General features: G+C 53.4%; 1 protein-coding gene across 6 annotated transcripts in view; it reads right to left on the bottom strand.

Moving 5' to 3' along the window:
- LOC105482101 (GDNF family receptor alpha 2) overlaps nt 1-23,259 on the bottom strand; it is a 100,442-nt gene that overhangs the window by 2,429 nt on the left and 74,754 nt on the right. For all 6 annotated transcript variants that reach the window (XM_011742050.3, XM_011742052.2, XM_071068533.1 and 3 more), the window contains 4 exons: nt 12,054-12,163; nt 10,794-10,934; nt 8,640-8,812; nt 198-251 (listed from right to left, as the gene is read on the bottom strand). In XM_011742050.3, the coding sequence (XP_011740352.2) occupies nt 198-251; nt 8,640-8,812; nt 10,794-10,934; nt 12,054-12,163 (478 nt within the window). The remainder of the gene's footprint in view (nt 1-197; nt 252-8,639; nt 8,813-10,793; nt 10,935-12,053; nt 12,164-23,259) is intronic.

The following is a 23,259-nucleotide window of genomic DNA, read 5'->3' as shown; positions in this document are numbered from 1 at the left end:
GAGCCAGGGGCCCTGGATGCAGCCTCTGCGCTCCCTCACCCTGCCCCAGCAAACTAAGTGCCCACCCTGGTCCACAGGCTCAGCTGGCCCAGCCCATGCGATGAGATTTGAGGGCACTGGATCTGAGGCTCGCCAGGGAAATGCCGCCCCTCCCGGCCCAGCCTTCTGCACCCATCCCCACTCTGCCCCCAACTCACCTCTGTGAAGCACATGCTTAACTCTTTGGAGTTGTTGGCCTTCAGTCCCTGCTCCTGCGAGAGAGAAGGCACCAGTCAGGACAAGTCACCAGGCTGTTCCTGACCGGGCTTTGTCCAGAGACTTAGATGAGGCCAGGCACTGTTGGCTTCGCTAAGCACAGCCAGCACACACAGTGAAGAGGGGTGGCTCAATTCCACACAGCACAAAATGCTTCTGTCCTTCTCTGACACCCTCAGCAATTAGGACCTGACTCCTCTGGCTCCTAGAGAACAGAGTTCTAACTCTGCTCCCAACTAGCAGCATTATATAGTCATCAGTCATTTGCATGTCTGTCCACATACTCAGAGCAAGTCTTGGGCAGGGACCGTGTCTTCTTTTCCTTACACTGAGCAGTGTCTGGTTCATAACAACAACTCAACAGATTCACTAGATGCCTGCATCCATGAATGAATGAATGAATGCCACAGATCAGAAACGGCCTCCAAGGGCCAGCCAACTCCTGTTAATTTGCCATGGCTAATGGAGGACTCTATAGAAAAAGATCATAAGCGTTCATCTGGGCTTGAGGGGAAGAGAGGCGTGATTGATTAGTGATGTCTGCCACTGGTACCCATTAGGTGGATATCTGGCAATTTCACCAGCCCATTTCTGTCCTACACGAATGTGCCCCACCTGGGAGCACTGTGGACAAGGTGAGGGATGAAGAAGGCTGGCTTGGTGATGATTCCAGGATTCTCTACCCTGGCATGGCCACCAGGATGCAGGGGCCAGGGGGTGTGCATGATGAACAGCCCTCTGTTATCATCACTGTAATGGAGATCCATGGGAACCAGCTGGGGACGCAGCGCTTCCATCCAGGATTCAAACGGCTTGTTCCCAGGGCACTTCCAGGGAGGCTCTGGCCACCAGAAGCAACTGGGAAGCCCAAGAAATTATGCCACAATCACAGCTCTTGGCCAGAAGTATCAATAACCCCTTGGACATCACAGGCAATCTGCCACCCAGGGCATCTGGTCAGCTAAACAAGACCCCAGCTGTCACATGGAGACCCTGGCCAAGAGTAGAGTCACTGCCAATGGTGGAGATAGGACCACGGTGATGATTAGCACAGCGAGAATGGAACCAGGAGTGTCCCCAGGTGCCAAGGTGATGCCCAGCCAACTCCCCAGCTACTGCCCTCTGCAGAAGGGCCTGTGCTCTACAACCCTTCCAGACCCAAGGCCTGGACTCCACTCCCTAGGACTTGGTGCTGCTCCAGCTAAGACTGTGTGAGGCCACAGGGCGGGGTGTCGGGGGAAACAGAACACGCCCACCCCCTCGGAGGCTGTGCTGTCATCATGGCCTCGCATCTGCCCTCCCGAGTCCCTTGGCCAATCCTTGCTCAGTCACCTCAGTCCCCACCTGTGACATCCTATGGCTTGTTGTAGTCTGTGCCTGTGGACTAACACCTACGGACGCCCAGCATCACTTCCTACTCTCTCAGGCCAGTACCTGCCCTTTCTGGGAGTCCCTGTCTTACCCCTGTGTCCCTACCAACAGAGCTCACTAAACCATTGGAAGCCCTCTCCTTTGACCCCTCCCCATCTCCTGTGTCCCCCCACCCTCTCCTCTCCCCCCTCCCCTTTCCTCTGTCCCCTCCCCATCTCCTGTGTCCCCTCCCCCTCTCTTCCCTCCCCTCTCCTCTGTCCCCTCCTTTCCTGTCCCCTCCCCCTCTCTCCCCCCTCCTCTGTCCCCTCCTCCTTTCCTGTCCCCTCCTCCTTTCCTGTCCCCTCCCCCTCTCCCCCCTCCCCTCTCCCTCTGTCCTCTCCTCTCCTCTGTCCCCTCCCCATCTCCTGTGTCCCCTCCCTCCCCCCTCTCTCCCCTCCCCTCTCCCTCTGTCCTCTCCTCTCCTCTCCTCTGTCCCCTCCCCTTTCTTCACTAAACCAAAGGAACCCACAGGGAATCACAGAGGCAGAAGCCCCCTGCACTCAAGGTCCTCACCGCCTGTCCACCAAAGCAGCTCCATTTTTATTTGTTTTGTATATTTGAGTCTTAGCTGTTTTGTGTATTGGAGTCTTAGCTTATTTGTATATCAGAGGTACGCATAAAATTGTTTGGACAATAGTCTACTGCTTAACAAAATAAGGCTTGAGACAACAACCGATAAGAAGGGCCCCCAGGGTGGGACCTGCACAACATGCTGTGGCTGTGAGTGCTGCTCTCAGGGGATCCCCGGACCTAGACACTCTCCAGGGTTACACCCAAGGTCAGCCCACGCAGAGCAGCTGACAAAGCACCCAGCACCTGCCAAGTGCAGCATTTTCCCTGACCTGGGGGCTTGGCCAGGTGTGAAGAGAGGGGATCTAAAGGCTCACAAGGGGGGCCTGCAACTGGATTTTGCTCCTCGGAGTGAGCAGAACTTAACAAGTTCCTCTGAAACAGGATAGAGGGGAGGGGACGCTGGCAAGTATTACACAGGAAAAATGACACGGAAGAGGAGAGTGAAGAAAGGGGTGGAAGGAAGAGAGGAAACCAGGTGAAGGGAGAAGCAGACAAAGAGAAACAAGAAAGAGGGAGAGGGGAAGGGGACAGAGTAAGAGGGGAGGGGACACAGTAGAGGGGAGGGGACAGAGGAGAGGGGATAAGACAGAGGCAGGGAGGGGACAGAGGAAAGGGGAAGGGACAGGGGGAGGGGAGAGAAGAGGGAGGGGACAGAGGGAGAGGGGAAGGGACAGAGGAGAGGGGAGGAGACAGAGAAGAGGGAAGGGGACACAGTAGAAGGGAGGGGACAGAGGAGGAGGAGGTGACAGAGGAGGGGGCAGGGGACAGAAGAAAGGGGAAGGGACAGAAGAGAGAGGAGGGGAGAGAAGGGGGAGGGGGCAGAGGAAGAGAGGAAGGGACAGAGGAGAGGGGAGGAGACAGGAGAGGGAAGGGGACACAGTAGAGGGGAGGGGACAGAGGAGGGGGAGGGACGGGGGGGCAGGGGACAGAAGGGGAAGGGACAGAGGAGAGGGGAGAGAAGGGGGAGGGGGCAGAGGAAGAGGGGAAGGGACAGAGGAAGAGGGGAGGAGACAGGGGAGGGAACAGAGGAGAGGGGAGGGGACAGGAGAGGGGGAGGGAACAGAGGAGAGGGGAGGGGACAGAGGGTAGGGAAGGGACAGAGGAGAGTTGAGGGGGCACAGGAAAGAGGATGGGACGGGGAAAAGGGAAGGGACAGAGGAAGCGGAGAGGGGACAGGGGGAAAGGGGAGGGGAGGGCATGGTAAGGGGAGGAAGCTGAGGGAGAAAGATAGCAGGAGGGGAGGGGACAGAGGAACAAAAGACAGAGGGAAGACACAGAGGAAGGAGGCAATAGAGGACCTAGGAGAGAACGAAGTGGGAGGCGAGGGGGCTGAGGACAACCACTGTACCCTCTCATCTGATGCTGATTATCAGGGGACAGTGAAACACCTCCCTGGGCCAGCCCCAAGGGACGTCTGCCCCGAGGCGCAGTCTCTGCCAGGGGCGACAGAGCCCTTGGGTGGGAGTGCTGCCCAGCAGCTGACCTTTTCTGAAAGCGGCACCCAGTGGGGGGAGGGGCAGAGAGAGAGGCCACCTCTGATGCCAAAATCACCAATGTCTCAAATCCAGTGCCTCCCTACCCTCCAGGGGCTCATACTCTGAGAAATAAACTCGCACATAACCACTGATATGGTCTGGCTGTGTCCCCACCCAAATCTCACCTTGAATTGTAGCTTCTATAATTCCTGTGTGTCATGGGAGGGAACCGGTGGGAGATAACTGAATCATGGGGGTGGGTATCTTCTGTGCTGTTCTCGTGGTAGTGAGTAAGTCTCATGAGATCTGATGGTTTTATACATGGGAGTTCCCCTGCACACGCTCTCTCTTTGCCAGTCACCATGTAAGACGTCCCTGTGCTCTTCATCTTCCACCATGATTGTGAGGCCTCCCCGGCCATGTGGAACTGTGCATCCGCTGAACCTCTTTCCTTTATGAATTACCCGGTCTCAGGTTATGTCTTTATTAGCAGCGTGAGAACAGACTAATACAACCGCCTTCACAGCAGATGAATACACAGAGGGGAGAGAAGGATGCCTGAGAGTCTAGGGAAACAGACTGGGGCTTACTCCGTCCCTACTCAGAGCCTCTCATCCCCTGGAGGTGTCTGTGGCTCCAGTCCCAAAGTGCACAGGCCTGGGCTGCAAGGATGGCAGGACACAGGGCTGCTAACAGTAAATCCTCCACCATGGAAGCAGCAAGGGGACTCTGGGAAGAGCCGACCCCCAAGGGCTGCGCTGTGGGTGCCACCAGGAGCATTAAAGAACTGGCTCTTGCAGATGGCACTGGGCGAAGGACGCACACACAGAGGAAGGACAGTGGGAAAGGCATGCTTCATCCTTCCAGAGCTTTCTCCCAGGGATGTTCCGTTGCCCAGGAAGTGAGAAGGAAATTATTGTCTTCCTCCTCTTCCTTGCCTACCTCCTACCTACCCCAAAAGCCTGGGCCTGCAGTCCCAGAGCCTCGCTGGTCTAGTGTTTTCCTGCTGGCTGGAGCTGCGGTTCTCCAGCGCTCCCTGCTTCTGTCTCTGGCCCCGCCTCTAAATCTCAGTGCCCCTGGCCTTCCTCCCTAACCTGGGCCATCCCCAGTAACTCACACCTCTCACATCGTCTCCATCACAACAACTCAACGCTGCCTGTGACAGGAGACAATGCACACAGGGTGTGGTTGTGTTTCAGTAACACTTCATTTGTAAAACCAGGCACAGCAGACCCCCTCTCTGCACAGTAGACCCCCACTCAGCACTCTGTGCTGTTCTGACTGTGCCTTGGCTCCACTGCTGGTTCACCTGGGGCAGTCCGCCCACTGCAACCCCACACCCATTCTCCCAATTCTTTTCAGGCCTAGCAGCAGGCATTGCTATGCCCATGGGTCCTTGACCTCCACTCCCAGTCAATGCACTCTCTCCGTCCTCTGGACCCCATCATCCTCTATCAGTCCCACACGCGGCAGGTGCACAAATCACCTTCTCCCTCATAGACATCTGAGCTTCATCCTGTCCATCCTCCAGCACTGGGACCACAGTCCTGGCCCATGATGCTTGTTAGCCTTGGTGCCTGCGATGTAGTGATGTGCAATAAGAATTTCTGTTGAGTCAATGAATGAATGCACTGACAGATCTCTCAGTACCATGCTCTGAGGTCCACAGGCCTGTGTGCTGGGTATAAGACCCATCCAGAAGCAGGCAGGAGGAGGAAGGAGAGAGAGGTGGCCACTGGCTGCAGAGTCGGCAGCAGGCATGCAGTGAGGGGGCCTTGGGGCAATCTCTCAAAACTCATTTTTAATTTGCCCAAGATGTGATTGGCAATCTGAATCACAGGTGGGCAGGTGGAGACGGGGGTAGCAAAGGAGATGGTGTGTTGTAGGGCTCCCCGGTGCTGGGAAAGGTAGGACTCCAGCTGATCTTATGGAGCCCTGCAAATTGGCATTCTGGGCCCAGAGCAGCCCCAGGGGAGTGTTGGGGAGAACAGCAGGCCATGGCCAGGGAAGCACCAACCATCGCCCATCTCCCCCCAGCCCCCCACTGCAGTGCCCTGGTCCAGGCCCCATCATAAGACCAAGAGTCTCTAACAAACCTTCCTACAACTTCAATAGAAAAGCATCTTCACCTCTGCAGCTGCCCAGTCCTGTGCTTACAGAGGGCACCCAGGAGGAGGAGGAGAGCTGCAGGCACTGAAACACACAGACCCCATCCTCCAGGACAGCAGGGAGTTCCAATAAATCAAATGAACTGGGGACTCCGGGGTCTCTCTTTCCACCTGAATGGAGCACCCACTCCACGCCAGGCACTGTGCAACCCAGCTACGCAGGGTGACACAGGAGGGTGAGATGCTACTCTGGCCTCTGGGGACCCTGGCCTAGCAGGGGAGAGGAGAACACATCATGATGGGGCCATGAACACGCAGAGCGGGAGCCCAAAGCAGGCAGAAGGCAACCTGGTGTGGAATCGGAGAAGGCATTCCCAGGAGGTGACATCGGGGTAGGACGCACCAGGTGGAGAGGAGAGGGAGAGGGAAAGGAGAGATGTCTTGCTCAGAGGAACGGCCAAGTGCAGGTCAGCAGCTGACTCACCCCCCCTGCACGTGTCCAAGACTGACCTGACACTCAGGTTCCCTGCTCCAGAGCCCAGTGGGGTGGAGAGAAGGGTGAGGGAATTCAGACGAGGTATATATTTAATGAACATGGGCCGGGCCAGAAGGCTCCAGGAAAGACCATTCTGCAGACCCTATCAGGCCTCTCCAAGGTCCACAGAGCCCCAGGCAGGCACGGTTGCCCAGAGAGGGGGCCACACCCTGAAGGAGACACTTCTGAGAGGAGGACCTAAGACACCAGGGCCAACTCGGAGGGGGCTCCTGGCTCTAGTGTGGTGGCGTCCAAGACACCCACAGCCCTCCTCAACAGCCCCACTCCCACCGTGGAAAGTCCTTTGCGGGGAGCAGATTTGGAGGAGGAGGAAGCAGAAGGTGGCCGGGGGACAGGGTTCCTGGCCCTTCTCGACTGCCAACTGGCTGTGGGGCTGCGGACATGCTGCTGTCGTCACCAGGCCTCTGGTTGCTTGTGTTTGGGAAGATCTTGGAGGGTCCTTCAAGTCCTGACATACGGATACCCATGTAGGGACCCAACTGGCTACCATCTCTGGGGTTCCCTAAGCCTTCCCCTAAGGAAGAAGGAAGGACAGAGAGCAGCAAAATAATCTTGCCTCTGTCTCTAGGGTGTATCTAGGGTATACAGGCTCCCCCAACCCTTCCTCCCATCCAGGCTCAGCTCTCGGTCTCTGCGATCACTCAGGGACTCCTTCCTATAGCTATGGGTGCCCCTAACACCCAAGGGCCCCACAAAGACCACCACAGTGTCACTCAATCAGAGATGGTCCAAGCTAGGAGAGCTGAGAGACAGGGGACAGACGTGGGCTGGGGAGGAGGGAAGGCACCCCCGCCAGTCCCAGACAAGCCAAGGGCAGGGGCGAGGGCTTATTCACTTGACATTTCCAGCTCCCAGCATGGGACAGTAGGTGCTCATTAAAAACATTATAATTAAAACTGAATCAGAGGCCCTTTGTCTTCCATTTCTCTAAGAAACCTGGAGAGTGGTAGTCATTGGACCCCTTTTGAGGGTCTATTTTTCCTCCTTTCCTCCTGGGAGGCTCTTTCAGCTGTCCTGCCCAGACTGACTTAGTCCACAGGCCTCCAGCCACCTGCCAGGCAGCCTCCCCAGACCCCGGATTTGTAACACCTAACATTTGTGCAGCATTCCTCCACTGACCAAGCACTTTCGCATATATCTTCTCACATACAGATCACCCGCATCTCCACTGAGATCAAACCAAGATTTGAGCAAGCCCCCCAATGGTGAGACCACAGAAAACCAGGCAGGGGCTAAAAGAAACCAAGTAACCGATGGCTTGGCAAACTGCAGGAGAAAAATAAATGGGCCTCAGAATCATCAGGGCTGACGGTGAAGGGGGCTGGGTGGGGGTCCCAAAGCCACGGCTTTGGACTTTACAACCACAAGGAAGCACAGTGGGAGTCCTGGGAAGGTTGCCAGCATCCTCTTGAGTCAGCCTCTCTCCAGATGGGCCAGCCCAAGGGGCTCAGGATGAAGGGTGCATGCAGGAGGCTGGTGAGGTCTGGATGACCTGACAGGTGGCACAGCCCTGACTGGCCGAGCTGCCCGCTGCTCTAGCATGAAATTGAGCAATTGTCTGCAGAGTAGGACCCCGAGCCCCCTGCTCGCAGCCACTCAAGCATATCCAGTGTCATTAGGAGCTGCCCAAGGGTGACAACAGCACCTCAGCTCCAATCAGGAGGGGAGCGAAGTGGAAGGAGCAGGAAATGGAAGAGCTCCCCACCCAGCCGCCAGGAGGGCACTTGGAGGTCAGCTGCTCCTGAGCAGGGGGGCACACAAGGGAAGTAGAAGGAGTCAGAAAGAGAAGGGGAGGGCTTCCCTAACCAGAAGAGGCACACGCACTTCTCCAATGGGTGCCCAGGAAGGATTTGAACCCCCGCCAAGCTGGGTCCCTGCTCAAGCCTGCATCCCAGCACTGTGGATGTGCACTGTTGACCCTATGAGCCTGCTGCCCCACTCAAGATGGGTGCCTCGCTGCCCCACACACAGCCAGGACTTGTTGCCCCTGCACCTGCGCCGAGGCTGTGCCCCACTGCCTGCTCTTCAGACCCCACAGCCTGCAAGGCAGGTATAGCACTGTGATGTAACAGGTTTAACGCTTCCAAGATGAATGCCCAAATGAAGGAACGAGTGAAGAATGACCCCCGGCAGCTCCTCCCTGCCTCTCGGGTCCCTGATCGAAAGGGAGGACCCTCCCTCCCCAGCCTCAGCTGAGTCATTTCCCACACCACTTCCAGCACCATGATGCTCCCCCCAACGCCTCAGCCACACCCCCCTCACCTGGACAGACGTGCAGGTGGTGATGACACTGGTCCCCAGGCTGGTGCTGTCACTGAGGTCATCTGGCAAGGAAGGCGTCTTCTCCACCCGAGGAGCCTGGGTGGCCTGGAATGAGGGGCCTTTAGGGGACACGTTCACATCCGTGCCGTTGCCAAAGGCCTGGATGGCATTCCCTGGGATGGGGGTGAGGGTAGATGCAGAGAAGTCAGGACCCACGTCCATCACTCCTGTCCCTGCTCCTCACCCTGACCATCCCCTTCCCTGGAATAGTCCAGAAGTCGGGACAGGGCATGGTACAGGCAGATTCCCTCTGCTGAACCTCTTTTTCAGATACCTACAAAGGTCTCACAGCTACGGAATATAGCAAGAGAGAGGTTAAAACACAAAGAAGCCAGAATAGCAAGAAGTGTACATGATGGGGAACACAGAAGAAAAAAGGAGAAAAAGAAGGGGGTGGGATGCAGGGGAGCCTAGGGGAGGAGGGGGCCACCTCCTCTGCATGGTGCCACCGGCCACACCTCCCGAAGCTCCTCATCCCCAGCTCCCTAGTCACAGGCTCTTCCGGGTCCTGTGCCTCCTCGGACGTTCCCAGGTCCCCACCTTGGCATGCAGGGGCCCCACATTCAGCCCTCTGCCTGCTCCACACCACAGGCTCTCCCTGGGTGGTCTCTGCTCCTCCCACACCATCCAGAGAGGTGCCCAGAAAACCTCCGCCTCCACGTGCCACATGCATCTCAAACTCGTTATGTCTAAGCCTGGGCTAGGTGTCTCCTCCTACCCTTGTCAACGCTCTTTTCCCTCTGACCCCTCATACTGCAGCCTTGAAGGTATCATCTCTTATCTACCCAGGTCCCCCATGTCAGAATCCTGAGGGTCACCCATGGTGCCTCCCTGCACATCTGCTGGCAGCCCGCTGAGCCCACCTCCTAAAGATCCCTCCACCCCACTTCCCATCGTTGTTCCCCTCCCACTGCTCTGGTTCACAGCCACCATTTGTGCCCCTGTAAGCAGCTACTATGGCCTTCTGATGGGCCTCTCTGTGTCACGTCACCTGTCGGAATTGATTCAGTCTGACCCCCACTGCCTCACAACACAGGCAGATTCGCTTTCTGGAATGCTGATCTGATCTCACACCCTAGCTGACATTCCTTCAAACACCCGCAACACCACTGGCACCCCTGCACGACAAGAAGATCTAAATGCCTCAGGCCTACAAGGCCCTGCATGACAAGGATGCTGTCTACCTGTCCAGATCACTCTTGCCACTCTGGCCATCTTCAGTGCTATGTAGCAAGGCTATATGATTGGCAGTTCCCTCCACCCGCCACGGTCTTCTGTGGAGCCCAGGACCTCTGCCCAGGGTGGACTCTTCAACTAACCGATGCCCAGCTAAGCATCCACAGATACATTTTCCAAGAAGCCTTCAGGGCCTCCCTCTTCCTGGCTGACTTGGGCATCCCCACCCTGGGCTCCTCAAGAACCCTGTGCAGACCCCTCCTCTAGAGCAGCTCACTTGCACTGTGATCACGAGTGACCCCTCTCAGTCCACCTCCATCAGGCTATACCTCCTCAATGACTTGGATCCTTGAATCTCCAGTGCCACACAGAGAGGGAGGAACAGAAGGATGGAGAGATGGACAGAATAAATAAAGGAGGGAAGGAAATAGGGAAGAAACCTTCAGGTGGGCATGGGTGGCAATGGATGTTGAGCTAGAAAGATCAAAGGCAGACTGAGCTAGACTGGGGCTAAAGTCTCTCCAGCTTTTGGGTTAGGAGTTTGACGATGTGAAAGGAAGTCGATTCCAGGCACAAACAAACTCATTAAAGGGAGATATGACAGACGCCAGCGAGCCTCATAAGAGTGCTCAGTCTCCAAAGGAACCTGGCTGAAGCTGTCCCAGTAACAGACCAGAGCAAATAACAGGCTTGACATAGGCTCAAGGCCTCTGGTGGTAAACTGAGGCTGGTCTACTGACAGTTCTGGCGTGAATCTCCAAGAGCTCAAAACCCAAGGTCCCCATGGGCAACACCCATGGCGGAGAAGCCTCATATACATCCCCAGCCATCCCCACGGAAGGAGATGGGAATGGCCAGGACAGACTCTAGGAGGGGAGGGAGGGGCTGCTGCGGTTGGGGACAACATCCACAACTTACGGAGGCACGGGTTCTCGGTGAAGTCCCGGAGGAACTTCTCACACTCCTCCTCCATGTTCCCGCTGCCACGACAGCTGCACCAGGGGGACACCACGATGCCAGTGGGGCTGGAATCCACATAGTTGGGCGTCATGTCAAACCCTGGGCAGGGAGAAAGGTGGGGGAGAAGACAGAGGTACAGTAGGGCCTTCCCCTTGGGCCCACAGACCGACCCCAGGCACAGCAGGGCAGAGGCCTGGTACCCATCCTCTCACCTGGCCCCCAAACACACATCCGTCCCAATCACACTCCTGACTCTGAGCATGACTATCCCAGGGACCATGGGGTCAGCAGCGGCAGAGGGGCCAGCAGCATAGAGGACACTGGGCTCCTCGCCACCAGGAAGGCAGAGAAAATGCCCTGGAGCCCCTCCCAGAGTGTGGGCCCATGCTTTCTCCTTCACCAACAAGCAGCCAGTGTTCTAGAATCAGGGTGAATGAGGCTCACGTCCTGGGATCGGACCCCAGTGCCGACATTTATCGGCGAGGTGAGCCTGTGCAAGTCACTCAACTTCTCTACAGCCTCAGTTTCCTCATCTGTAAAATGGAGATATCACCAACCCCCCAGCAAGAGCTATTGGGAGAATTCAGTAAGACAGGCCATGTAAACTGCTCGGTGCAAAGCCTGGAATGTCAGAACCGTGCCACAAATGTTACCTTTGTTTTTTTGTTTTTTTGTTTTTTTGTTTTTTTGAGACGGAGTCTTGCTCTGTTGCCGCGCAGTGGCGCGATCTCTGCTCACTGCAAGCTCCGCCTCTTGGGTCGACGCCATTCTCCTGCCTCAGCCTCCTGAGAAGCTGGGACTACAGACACCCGCCACCACGCCTGGCTAATTTTTTTGTATTTTTAGTAGAGACGGAGTTTTACCATGTTCATCAGGATGGTCTCGATCTCCTGACCTCGTGATCCGCCCGTCTTGGCCTCCCAAAGTGCTGGGATTACAGGCGTGAGCCACCGCGCCCGGCCACCTTTGCTTCTTATTTCAAAAGCTTAGAAGGCTCCTGGGGCCCTCCTCCCCACATGATAAAGAGCTGGGTCCTCCTCCTTGCTACAGAACTGCCTTTCTGCTGGTTTCCCCTCACAGCTCTCTCTGAATCTGTTGCAGAGAAGGCCAGGCTCAGGCTGTCTCCCCTGGCTGGCCCAGAGCCGGGCTGCGGCCCCTGCCCTGCTGAGATGGGGACAGCAAGGACCCACAGAACCCAGGTGTGCAGGAACAGCTTACCAATCATGCCAGCATAGGAGCCCAGACACGCCTGGTAATTGTCCGCAGGGCAGCTGGTGACCGTCTGGTAGGAGGCTCGACAATTGGCATGGAAGTCGGCCAGCCGGGACCTGGTGGCGGGGAGAAGATGCAATGCAGAAAAGCGGTTCAGTCTGGCTGCCTTCTGTCTCCTCTGTCCTGCCAGTGGCATCTCCTCCCTGCAGCTTCCCAGGGTGGAAGAAGCCAGGAAGAGGGAGGGGAGGAAAGTCGGGGGAACCAAGTCTTTGTGGGGGCTCAAGCTGTGAGGACAGAGATTTGTCCTCAAGCTCCTTGAGGACAGAGATTTCCGGAGAGACAGGCACATAGTGCGGCTTAAGAAAAACTGAATGATTGACTGATGGAAAGGACCCCACAAGGCACAGAAACAGCCTGCTCTAAATGGCTCTTTTAGGCAAAGGAACACAGGGAGGAGCCGGGTGGGTTTGTGGAGAATGCCTGGACCCCAGGCAGGAAAGCTGGGTCCACCTTCTGTGGGGCTGCAGTCCTGGATGAGCCTGCCCAAGTGCTTCAACCCAGCACTGCAAAATCCCACCTGCAAAATGGGTGAATAGTCCCTTCCCTAGATGCTTCACAGGACCCGTCTGAGGGTCAAGGAAGCTACTGGCCAGGGAGACAAAAGAGTCTCCCTGGGTGAGACATGCCACGGGCATCCTCCACTGGTCTGTTCTGCGGTAAGCCAGAGCAAAGGCTCCTCTGCCACCCCTCCACCCCTACCCCAGTTCCCTATCCCACTCCCACCAGGCAGAAGTGGCCTTCCCTTCCCCTGGTGACCATAACACGCCATCACCCATTCCCCTCTGTCAGCATCGATGACACTGCATCAAAACTCCTTGTGCACGGCTCTATGCTCCCCATTGGGCCATGAGCCACTTGAAGTCAGACAGTATCTGAGCTGGGTCTGTCCCCATACCTCAGCTCCAGACCTAGACATGGAAGGTTCCACGGAGCACAGGGCATCGAAGTCTAGTATGCATGGCGAGCTCCATTCCTTTCTCTTCCCTCCTGCCCTGGGCCCTGGCCAGGAATGTTACCATCAGCCTGGGCTGGGAGAGGATGCTCCCCTCTCCGCCATGTCAAGTGACAATCATCACCTTCTACAGGTGAGTGTCCTTTGCCACACACACACACAGCCCTTATGTATCACATCAACTATGTCTCACAGCAGCTCCAAGTAGCTAGTAATAAGGTCTGTTCACGGATATTTCCCAATGATGGGCACGCAGGAGGACTTCAGCCACCGTGCACTCCATGAGAATTCTATGGCGACTCGACAAGCTAGCTGCAGGATGGACCAGAACCCGGGTCACCCAAATCCCTTGCCCACACCCTTTGCACATATGGAACCTCATGAAGCCATCTCCAAGTTCACCCCAAGTTCAGCTCCCCTGGTTCTCCACTGGAACCCTCTCCCATTTGAGAAAGGAACAGGTAGAGGCAGAGAGAGACAGGAGGCTGAGAGGGACTGAGCCAGCCTGAGCCAGGAGAGAGAATGCAGGCTTTCCACGAGAAGGTGCTGGTGCCTGCTGAGGGGGCCCCCATCATGCAGGCACGGGCTGAGTGTGTCCCACCACTGGACAAATTCATTTCTCTAGAGGCCCCCGTGATCCTGAGGGATGCGTCTGAGAGAAGAAGGAAACCCTCCTGAGATGTGTCCCAGGCCCCTGCAGGCTGAGAGAAGGCCATGGGCACCAAAGCAAGAGTCGGCTCAGCTCTGCCCTAATTCACTGGGTGGCTGTGCCCGAGTTCCCTGCTTCTCAGGGACTCCAGTTTCTTATGTATCAAATGAATAAAAAGTACTCTAATTAGCACTTTAAACAGCACTTTAACAGTTTGGGATGATTCAAAAGTTCTGGAGATGGATGGCAGTGAAGGTTCCAGAACCATGTGAATACACTTAACACCACTGACTTGTACACCTACATGGTACATTTTCTGTTATGTGTATTTTACCACAGTGATGGTTTAAAAGGTACTTTCATATCCATCTTTTATTATTTAACCCTCACAAATGCTCCGTGAGATCTGACAAGCAGTTATTATTATCCCATTTTAGAGATGAAGCAGCTGAGCCTCAGAGAAGCTAAGCAACTTTGCCCCCAAGATCAGAGTCACTGAGTAGTGGAGCCAAGACTCAAGTCTAGAGCTCCAACAAGGTGGGCGCCATTTCTGGCAGGTCCCAGTGCTCCTGTGTGGGAGGAGGGTCTGGAGTCCTTGAAGGCCCTTCCAGAGCCATCATTCTGCACCTCAGGAAACAATGTCTTCCACAGGAAAAGAGGAGGAAATCTGCAGTTGTCTCTGCCTTCTCTTCTGCCCAGAAATGCACCCTCCACTTCCTCAAAACAAGCAGCAGCAGCATTTCCAAGCAATCCTTCACCCCTGCAGGCGGCGACTCCATCTCAAATGTCAAAACCCACACCCACCCCCCTCCGCAGCCAGCAAATAAGAGTGCTGTGAGAGGGGAAGGGGGGTCTCCATGTCCCAGACCTCCAGAGACCCAAGAGGTGGCTTGAGAGTAGACCGAGACGCTAACAGGTAGATGGGATTTAGAGACAAAATCTGTTGAGTTGAATTTGCCCCACGCCCCAAAAAAAGTTGCAGTTTTAATCCCCAGGCTCTATAAACATGATCTTATTTGGAAATAAGATCTTTGCAGATGTAATCCAGTTAAGATGAGGTCACAGTGGATTAGGGTGGGCCCTAAATCCAACGACTGGTGTCCTCATCAGAAGGGAAGAGATAGACACACGGGAAGAATGCCATGAGACAGCAGAGGCAGAGACAGGAGTGATGAAGCCAGAAGCCAAGGAATGCCCAGCGCTGCAGCAGTGCCCGAAGCTAAGAGAAAGAGAAAGGCATGCAACAGAATCCCTTTCAGCCTTCAGAGAGAGCATGGCCCTGCTAACACCTTGGTTTCAGACTTCTGGCCTCCAGAAAAGCGAAAGAATAAACTTCTGTTGTAAGCCACCCAGCTTGTGGTACTTTGCTACAGCAGCCCCAGGAAACAAATGCAGCCCTTTCAAAGACTTCACTGTTTGCTTTGGCCAAATGTCTCCCTCCAGAAGAAGCTAAGGGCATACAATCAGGTCCCAGCACCGGAGTGGGCTGCAGGGGGGCAAGAAGATAAAGGCAGGACCTAGCTCCACATCCTACAGGGTGTGGGACAAGCAGGCCACTCGATAATGAGCAAAGCTGCTGGTTCCCATCCTCTCCCCACCAAAGGGCATCCAAGCACCAGGTCTTAGCTCTAATGCAGGAGTCCATTCTAATGCCAGGCCATCGCACATCAGGCTCACCTCTCTCCTGCCCCACCACCAGTTCCTCCCCATGAAGCCCTTCCCACCTAGCTGTGTGGATTTCTTCCATTTCCATATTCTAGCTACACATACATAGCCTGGACCAGGCAACTGAAAGCTTCATTGCACGAGGAGTTCCTGATTTTGCCCTGCTGGGTTTACTCCAACTAGAACGCACATTCGCAGAGTGGCAGACTCCGTTGATCTCCTCATCCATATCCTCCACAGCTGCACCTCTGGGCAGGGACGAGGTGTAGAGAGCCATGCATCCTTTCTCCAAATACACATCGAGCCCTGCCGTGTGGCTAACAGATAAAAGATGGGAATGGCAAGCGTGGATACAACATCAGAAAGGAAACCCCAGATGAGGGGGCCGGGGTAGAGTGCCTGCGGGCCAGGGACTGGGGCAGTGGGAGGTCACGGCTTGCTTATCTCCCTGGGGGAGCACACTGCCCACCACAGCAGACCGGAGGGCCCACACACTCTCTGCAGGTATTGGGAGCCTCCCAGGCAACGCAGCTCCCACCCAGCACACAGGGAGCCTTGTTTCCCTCCTGCAAGGCCAGTTCTCCCATCCCTGACATTAGGAACCCTCAGGACCTCAACTGGCCTCCTCATCCATGCAGCTTCTCATGCTGGAGAAGGAACAGAAGCATGAATGGGGAGTACATGGCTACTGGTGCTTTGCCCTTTGGGGAATCCCAAATATTTCCCTGATGGGCCACAAGGAGAGCAAGGCCATAGGGAGAGAGGCGGGAGTAGAGGAAGCCAGCCAGGAAACAGAAGGTGAAAGAATCCAGACCAAGGTGGGGCTGGCCAGAGGGACTCCTCAGGGAAGAGGAGAGGGGCAGACCCAGCCACTGAGAGAGGAGCGGGTATCTGTCACATGGCCATGCTCCATCCCTCGCTCGCTGGCTGTGTGACCTTGGGCTGGCCTGTCATGTCTCTGGGGCTAAGTGTCCCCAGTGAACAAACAGGGAGAATCACGCCTGCCAACCTCCCCACTTGGGCTGCAAAAGAGAGCTAAGGAGACAGCGCGTGAGGGCGCTCGGAATGGCAGGCACCCGATGGAGACAGGAGGCATCGTCCTCATCTTCCTTCTCTGCCTAGCGCTGTGCCTGCCGCTGCAAGTGTACAGCAGGATCAGCTTTCCCTGGTGTCTGATACAGAAGGAAAAACAGACCCACTTATCCTGCAAGGTGGATCTGGGTCCCACACAGGGCAAGTGACCGCATCAAGGAGATGGGGCTCCCTCTTGCTCTCCCATCCTACCGTGCCCCAGCCTACTGGAAACCAGGGCCTCCTGACCCCGCTGTCCTTCTCCACGTCATGCTGGGGACACAGGAAGAGGAACACAGCCCTTAAAGCAGGGCAATGCACACAGGGCCCCTTGGCTAGGCCCCAGGTGACCACTGACAAGAGCACTCCTCACTCCTCTGAGGTTATGACCCACCTCTTTGAAAGCAGGCCTGACTGCTGATGCCAGGGCCTTGGAGAGCTATTCATAGCAAAGGGAGGGGGAGAACCCAGGCCTGAGGCCGGCAGACAGCAAAGGGGACAGCAAAGGGGACAGCAAAGTGAAGAGAAGCCGCTAAGCCTTCTGTTCCTCCATTGCTCCATCCTCAGCGTCCAGCAGCCTTGGCAAGAGAAAGTGACAAATGGAGCTATTTAGGAGGACACAGAGTCCAAGACCAAGGCTCCAGGAGGCCTCTGATTGCTCAAATTTCTCTCTGCCCCTCCATGTGTGATCAAGTCCACAGTAGTGGGCTCCCTCTGCCAGCATTAGAGACCACATAGTGTCAATTTCCTTCAAGCCCTGGACACTGTCCCACTCCAGCCATGACCCCTCGCCTCCGCACTGCTAGGCAAACTTCTCCAAGGCAAATGTTACCCTTTTCATAATACAAGGCATGCTGCTGGTGATCTCTGTGCCCTCTCTAGGCCAAACGTCACTCTCCTCCAACACCGGGAGGTCACTCCTGGACTCCGGTCTTGCTGCTGAGAACAGACTTTTCCTGGATCAGCCCCATCACTTTGCAGATTCCTGCCTTTTAAATCCCTCATATGAGAGATGGCATAAAAGAAGGCATGAGAGAGAGAGAGAGAAAGAGGAACAGATAGGAAAAAAACAGAGAGCCAGCAAGAGAACCAAAATGAAGAGGAGCCAAGTCCATCTCGGCTGAGACCAAGCCAAGTCTGCCAAGTGAGCTCAGGGCAGCAGGTGGATCTGTCCGGAAAACATAAACCCTCTCTGGACGTGTTTCCTTGGCAGCTGTAGCCTGTTCAGTTGCAGGAAAGCAGCAGCAGGAGACAGGGAGAGAGACAGAGAGAGACAGAGAGACACCCAGTTGGATGAAAAGGTTGCCGTATTAAACGAAGAACGTGTAGATTCATTTGAATTTCAGACAATGAATTTTTTTTTTAGCATAAGTATGTCCCACATAGTATCTGGGAAATACTTATACTAAACAGTTTTTCTTTTTTACCCAGAGTATTTATTTAACTGGGCATCCAATATTTTTATTTGTTGGATCTGGCAACACTGTTTTTTTCTGCTTTGTTTTGTTTTGTTGCCCATGCTGGAGTGCAGCGGCTCGATCTGGGCTCACTGCAGCCTCCACCTCCCGGGTTCAAGTGATTCTCAGCACCCCCACCCCACCCACAATAGCTGGGATTACAGGTGTGCGCCACCATGCCCGGCTCATTTTTATATTTTTAGTAGAGATGGAGTTTCACCTTCTTGGCCAAGCTGGTCTCAAACTCCTGACCTCAAGTGATCCACCCACCTTGGCCTCCCAAAGTGCTGGGATTACAGGTGTGAGCCACCACACCCACCTGACAACACTACTTGATGAGTACATAAGCCCCCAGCAAAGGGGAAGACAGCAGGGCTGAGTGTGCAAAGATCGAACCACACAAGCAGAAGTCATCCAGATTCACGGGGGTACAGGTGGACTTTCTACAGGTCACTGGTTCTCAAAGTGTGGTCCACAGACCAACAACATCGTATCAGCTGGGAACTTCTTAGAAATATAGATTCTCTAGCTCCACCCCCGTCTCCCTGCCTGGCCCCAGACAAGCAATATCTGAAATTGTAGGAGCAGAGTCCAGCAATCTTCACCTTAACAAGCCCTCCCAGTAATTCTGAGGCAGGCTGAAGTTTGAGAATGTGGCCACCAGCACAGGTTTCAGAGCTGGGCTTGTGAGTACCTTTCAGACCTCACCTCCTAGTCTCAGCTTTAAATATCCACACTGTATGGCCTAGCCATTAAAAAAAAAAAAAAAAAAAAAAACGCAGTGCTTTGAACCACAACTGGAGAAGGCTCACAGTTACGTGGAAAAGAGTGCACATGTTTGTATACAAACACACAAACACACACTCCTATGGCCACAGAAATACAGTTACACTTGGATACATACTTCCCAGCACTATGCTTCGGTCTTCACCAAGAGGAAGTATACAGGAAATTGTTATCAATGAAACCTCCCCCGGTCTAGGCTGTAAACACCTTCCCAAAAGCATACTTTCCCAAATTTGTCTGATGTAGAACAATACTGGGGAACCCCAAAACTTTCCAATGCTGATCAATACATACTGAAGTTCTGAAGTCTGTCTGAAGAAGCCTGAAGTTCTTTTTTTTTTTTTCTTTTTGAGACTGGGTCTCACTCTGTCGCCAAGGCTGGGCAGTGGCACAATCTTGGCTCACTGCAACCTCTACCCCCCAGGTTCAAACAATTCCTGTGCCTCAGCCACCAGAGCAGCTGGAATTACAGGTACGCGCCACCATGCCTGGCTAATTTGTTTTGTATTTTTAGTAAAGATGGGGTTTCGCCATGTTGCCTAGTCTGGTCTCAAACTCCTGGCTTCAAGTAATCCACCCATCTCAGCCCCCAAAAGTTCTATAATTTCAGGCCTGAATGAAGTTCTCATTTATCAGGTGATACCTGCTATGTTACTGCCATGGAAACCAGGTTTGTCCTCGCTGCAGAAGTGGAAGAGGAGGGGGAAGAAAGGAAGTTGATGTTTACTATGTGTCAGGCACTCTAATCTCATTTAATTTTCTGAAAAATCCCACGAAGTAGCATATTTCACAATAAGGACACAGAAGCTCAGAAAGGCTGGATCGCACAGTCACACACCCTGCAGCCAGCACACCACGGCCAGGTACGGCAGCCGACAGGAACAGGGGCAGACACCAGCACTGCCTGACACAAAAGAATGGGGCACTTGAATATTTATTTCATGGACGGAGAAAAGGGTTTCCAAGAAGTGCAAATTACTCATGATAGGTTTCATAGACAATTTATGGAAATGCTGAGAAAATGGCCTTACTAGACCCAAGTGCCCCTGGAATGGCTTTCTAACGTCCCCTCTGGCAGTGCAGGCCTTCTTCGTTAGTGGGTTCAATGTGATGTGACAGTGAGAAAAGGGAAAATGAATGTCACCCACATGGCTGCTTTCTGACCTCCAGGGCTCACTGTGGACAACCTGATCTTCCATCCTCTCCTGTGTCCTCCCACCACCGCTGGTTTCATGAAGTCAAGGACCAACTTGGCTTCCTTCCTTCCTGTTTATTCTTCAACTGTACAGTGGATACTTATTCTTCTTTCTGCCCAGAACAACAGCTCTCCTGGGGTGGGCTGGGGAAGAGGACTTCCTCCTTGGGCCAGGTAGTTTTGTTTTTTTGTGTGTGTTTTTTGTTTTCGAGACGAAGTCTCGCTCTGTCACCCAGGCTGAAGTGCAATGGCATGATCTGGGCTCACTGCAACCTCTGCTTCCCAGGTTCAAGCAATTCTTCTGCCTCAGCCTCTCGAGCAGTCGGGGCTACAGGCACGCACCAGCACACCTGGCTAATTTTTGTATTTTTGGTAGAGACGGGGTTTTACCATATTGGCCAGGCTGGTCTCTAACTCGTGACCTCATGATCTGCCTGCCTCAGCCTCCCAAGGGCCAGGTGGTTCTATTAAAGGCCGTATGCCACCTCCTGGGCACAGGGGGAAACATGACTCGGGCTGGGAAGCCACAGCACCCCTTTCTCCTAGCCACACTGGCCTAGAGATAAGGAAGTAACATCAGCTGGGCCCAATAGGGTCCTTATCTGAAGTTTTCCTAATGGGACAGGCATGGAAAAACATGCTTTTCTTTTTGGTTCTAAGATACCACAGATGTGAACCACAATTCTAGCCTCATAATCCTAGTAAGAATACACATGCAGCTAACTGGAGGGAGAAGCAGAAACAAGGTACAAGAAAAGCAAGAGAGAGAGAGAGAGAGAGAATGAGAGAGAGAGACTGAGACCTACCTGTACTCGAGTCCTTGGGATTCTCCCCTGCCTTTTCTATATTTTATTATGCAAGCCAATTGATCCTGTTTTTATTTTTCTTAAGGTAGTTGGGTCTCTGTCACTTAGAACAGAAACACTCAACCAGGCGCGGTGGCTCACGCCTGTAATCTTAACACTTTGGGAAGCAGAGGCAGGCGGATTACTTGAGGTCAAGAGTTCGAGACCAGCCTGGCCAACATGGCAAAACTCTGTCTACACTGAAAATATAAAAATTAGCCAGGCATGGTAGCACACACCTGTAATCCCAGCTCCCTGGGAGGCTGAAGCAGGAGAACCACTTCAATCTGGGAGGCAGAGGTTGCAGTGAACCAAGATCATGCCACTGTGCTCCAGCCTGGGCAACAGAGTGACTCCGTCTCAAAAAAAAAAAAAAAAAAAAAAAAAAGAAAGGAAAGAGAAGAAAGAGAAGAAAGAGAAGAAAGGAAGGAAGGAAGGAAGGAAGGAAGGAAGGAAGGAAGGAAGGAAGGAAGGAAGGAAGGAAGGAAGGAAGGAAGGAAGGAAGGAAGGGAGGGAGGGAAAGGAAGAAAGAAAGAAAGAAAGAGAAAGAAAGAAAGAAAAAGAAAGAAAGAAAGAAAGAAAGAGAGAGAAAAGAAGAAAAGAAGGAAAGAAGGAAAGAAAGAAAGGAAAGAAAGGAAAGAAAGAAACATTCTTGACTACTATTTAGCTTCGCTCTCTAATTCTGCATGACCTTCTTTGTCCAGGTCCTAAGTGATCAGAAGCAGCACACACCAGAAAGGCCACACAGGCCAAAAACAAAACCTACAAAGGGTCTGTCCAGCCCATGCAAAAGAGCCAGGATTGCCGGAGTGTTGGAGTAGGCAGATGGCCAGAAGTAGGCAGGCAAGGGGGCCCCTGGGAAATGAAGTCCCAGAGATGCTGCCCACTGACACTCAGCAGAAAAGACAACGGCTGCACTGGCTACTTCTGGCTTTGTGATTGGGCTCCTCCAGCCCTAAAGGGGACTTATCATGCCATAGCCAGAGATAAACATGGTGGGCCTCACTGACAGGCATGCATACGCCTCCAATAACTCACCCAAGAGGAGACTTTTGCTCATTATAATAGTAAAAAACACAGCCCTGCATGGAGATTTTCAATGCCAATGAGACATGTAATATATAGACTAGCATGCACAGCCCTAGAGCAGGCATGCCCAAAGGAACCTCCCGAAACAACCCCTCACTCCCCTTCATGAATAATCAGGTAAGATTCCCATTAAGAGAGTCCCCCAGCACTAGCTGCTGCTGGCTCATTCTTCTGAGCAGCCTGCTGGGTCCTGCCCTTCAGAGTGCACTATCTCTTTAAATAAACACTGCTACTGCTATTTTTCCAGCCAGGTCAGCCGGCTCCCCTCTTGGAGCTTAATTCATCTTCCTTCAAGAAACTCTGCTGCTTAACCCTCACTGTGCATCACTTGGCTGAATTCTTTCTCCCAAGTTAGATGAGAATCAAGAATTCCCGTACTTCCCAGTAACAGGAGCACTTCAAGGAGACCAACTTTGAAGACAGATGATGATCAAATTAATGAAAGAAGACAGAGCTGGCCTTGGATTCTTTCTCCAGCTTTACTTGAAAGGAACAGCTCAGATAGATATTAACACCAGGAAAAGCTACACTGTTATCAAAATGGCAAGGACGTAGATGGTGTGAATGTATGAAAATTTAAACATGAAATCATGTTATGCGGTTAAAAAGCAGGAGACAATAGAGTTTATGCCCCCCGGTTACAAATGGAGAAAATGTTAAGTTATGAACCAACAAGATTCAGAAGTATATTTCAAAAGATGCTAATAGAAGACACTGTTCATTATGTTCACTTTTAATAAACTTGCCATATGATTGTAATTATTTCTTTAACTTTAATTGAAGTAGGCCTCATGAATCCAGAGTTATTATAAACAGTGATTTCTCTAAGCCTTCTGTTAGAGAAAATGTTATGGGTTCTGGAAGCCTCAGCAAATTCAACTGACTCTCTGTCCTAAGACAAAGTGGCTGAGACAGAAAAGCCACCATCTCAGAAAAGACCTGACTACTCTTTCCTGGGCTGCTGCAGGTAGTAGGAGCTGGCAGGTTGGAGAGAGAGCCTAGGGCTATCCTGGGAAATGGCCACCAAACCCTTCAGGACACAACCAAGACCTCAGGGGGCTGCTGGAAATAGAAATCTTTGATCTCCTCCCACAAGAGGTCCTGACTTCTTCAAGAACCCCTCCACCTAGACCCCGCACAGAACCACGCCCAGCCATGAGATCCAATTTCTGAAGTCCCGCGGACTGTGTTTGAACCTTGGCTCAGCTCCACTTGACTGTGTGATCTTGAGTAGGTAATTAAAGGAGGCCTCAGTTTCCTCATCTGCAAAATGGAGGCAATAATGCTACTTAACTGCATATTTTCTGATATGGTTTGGCTGTGTCCCCACCCAAATCTCATCTTGAATTCCCATGTGCTGTGGGAGGGACCCGGTGGGAGGTAACTGAATCATGCGGACAGGTCTTTCCCATGCTGTTCTCGTGACAGTGAATAAGTCTCACA

This window comes from Macaca nemestrina, chromosome 8 (assembly GCF_043159975.1).
Source record: "Macaca nemestrina isolate mMacNem1 chromosome 8, mMacNem.hap1, whole genome shotgun sequence".
NCBI classification, from domain to species: Eukaryota; Metazoa; Chordata; class Mammalia; order Primates; family Cercopithecidae; genus Macaca; species Macaca nemestrina.
This window is presented reverse-complemented; position numbering and strand designations above follow the sequence as displayed.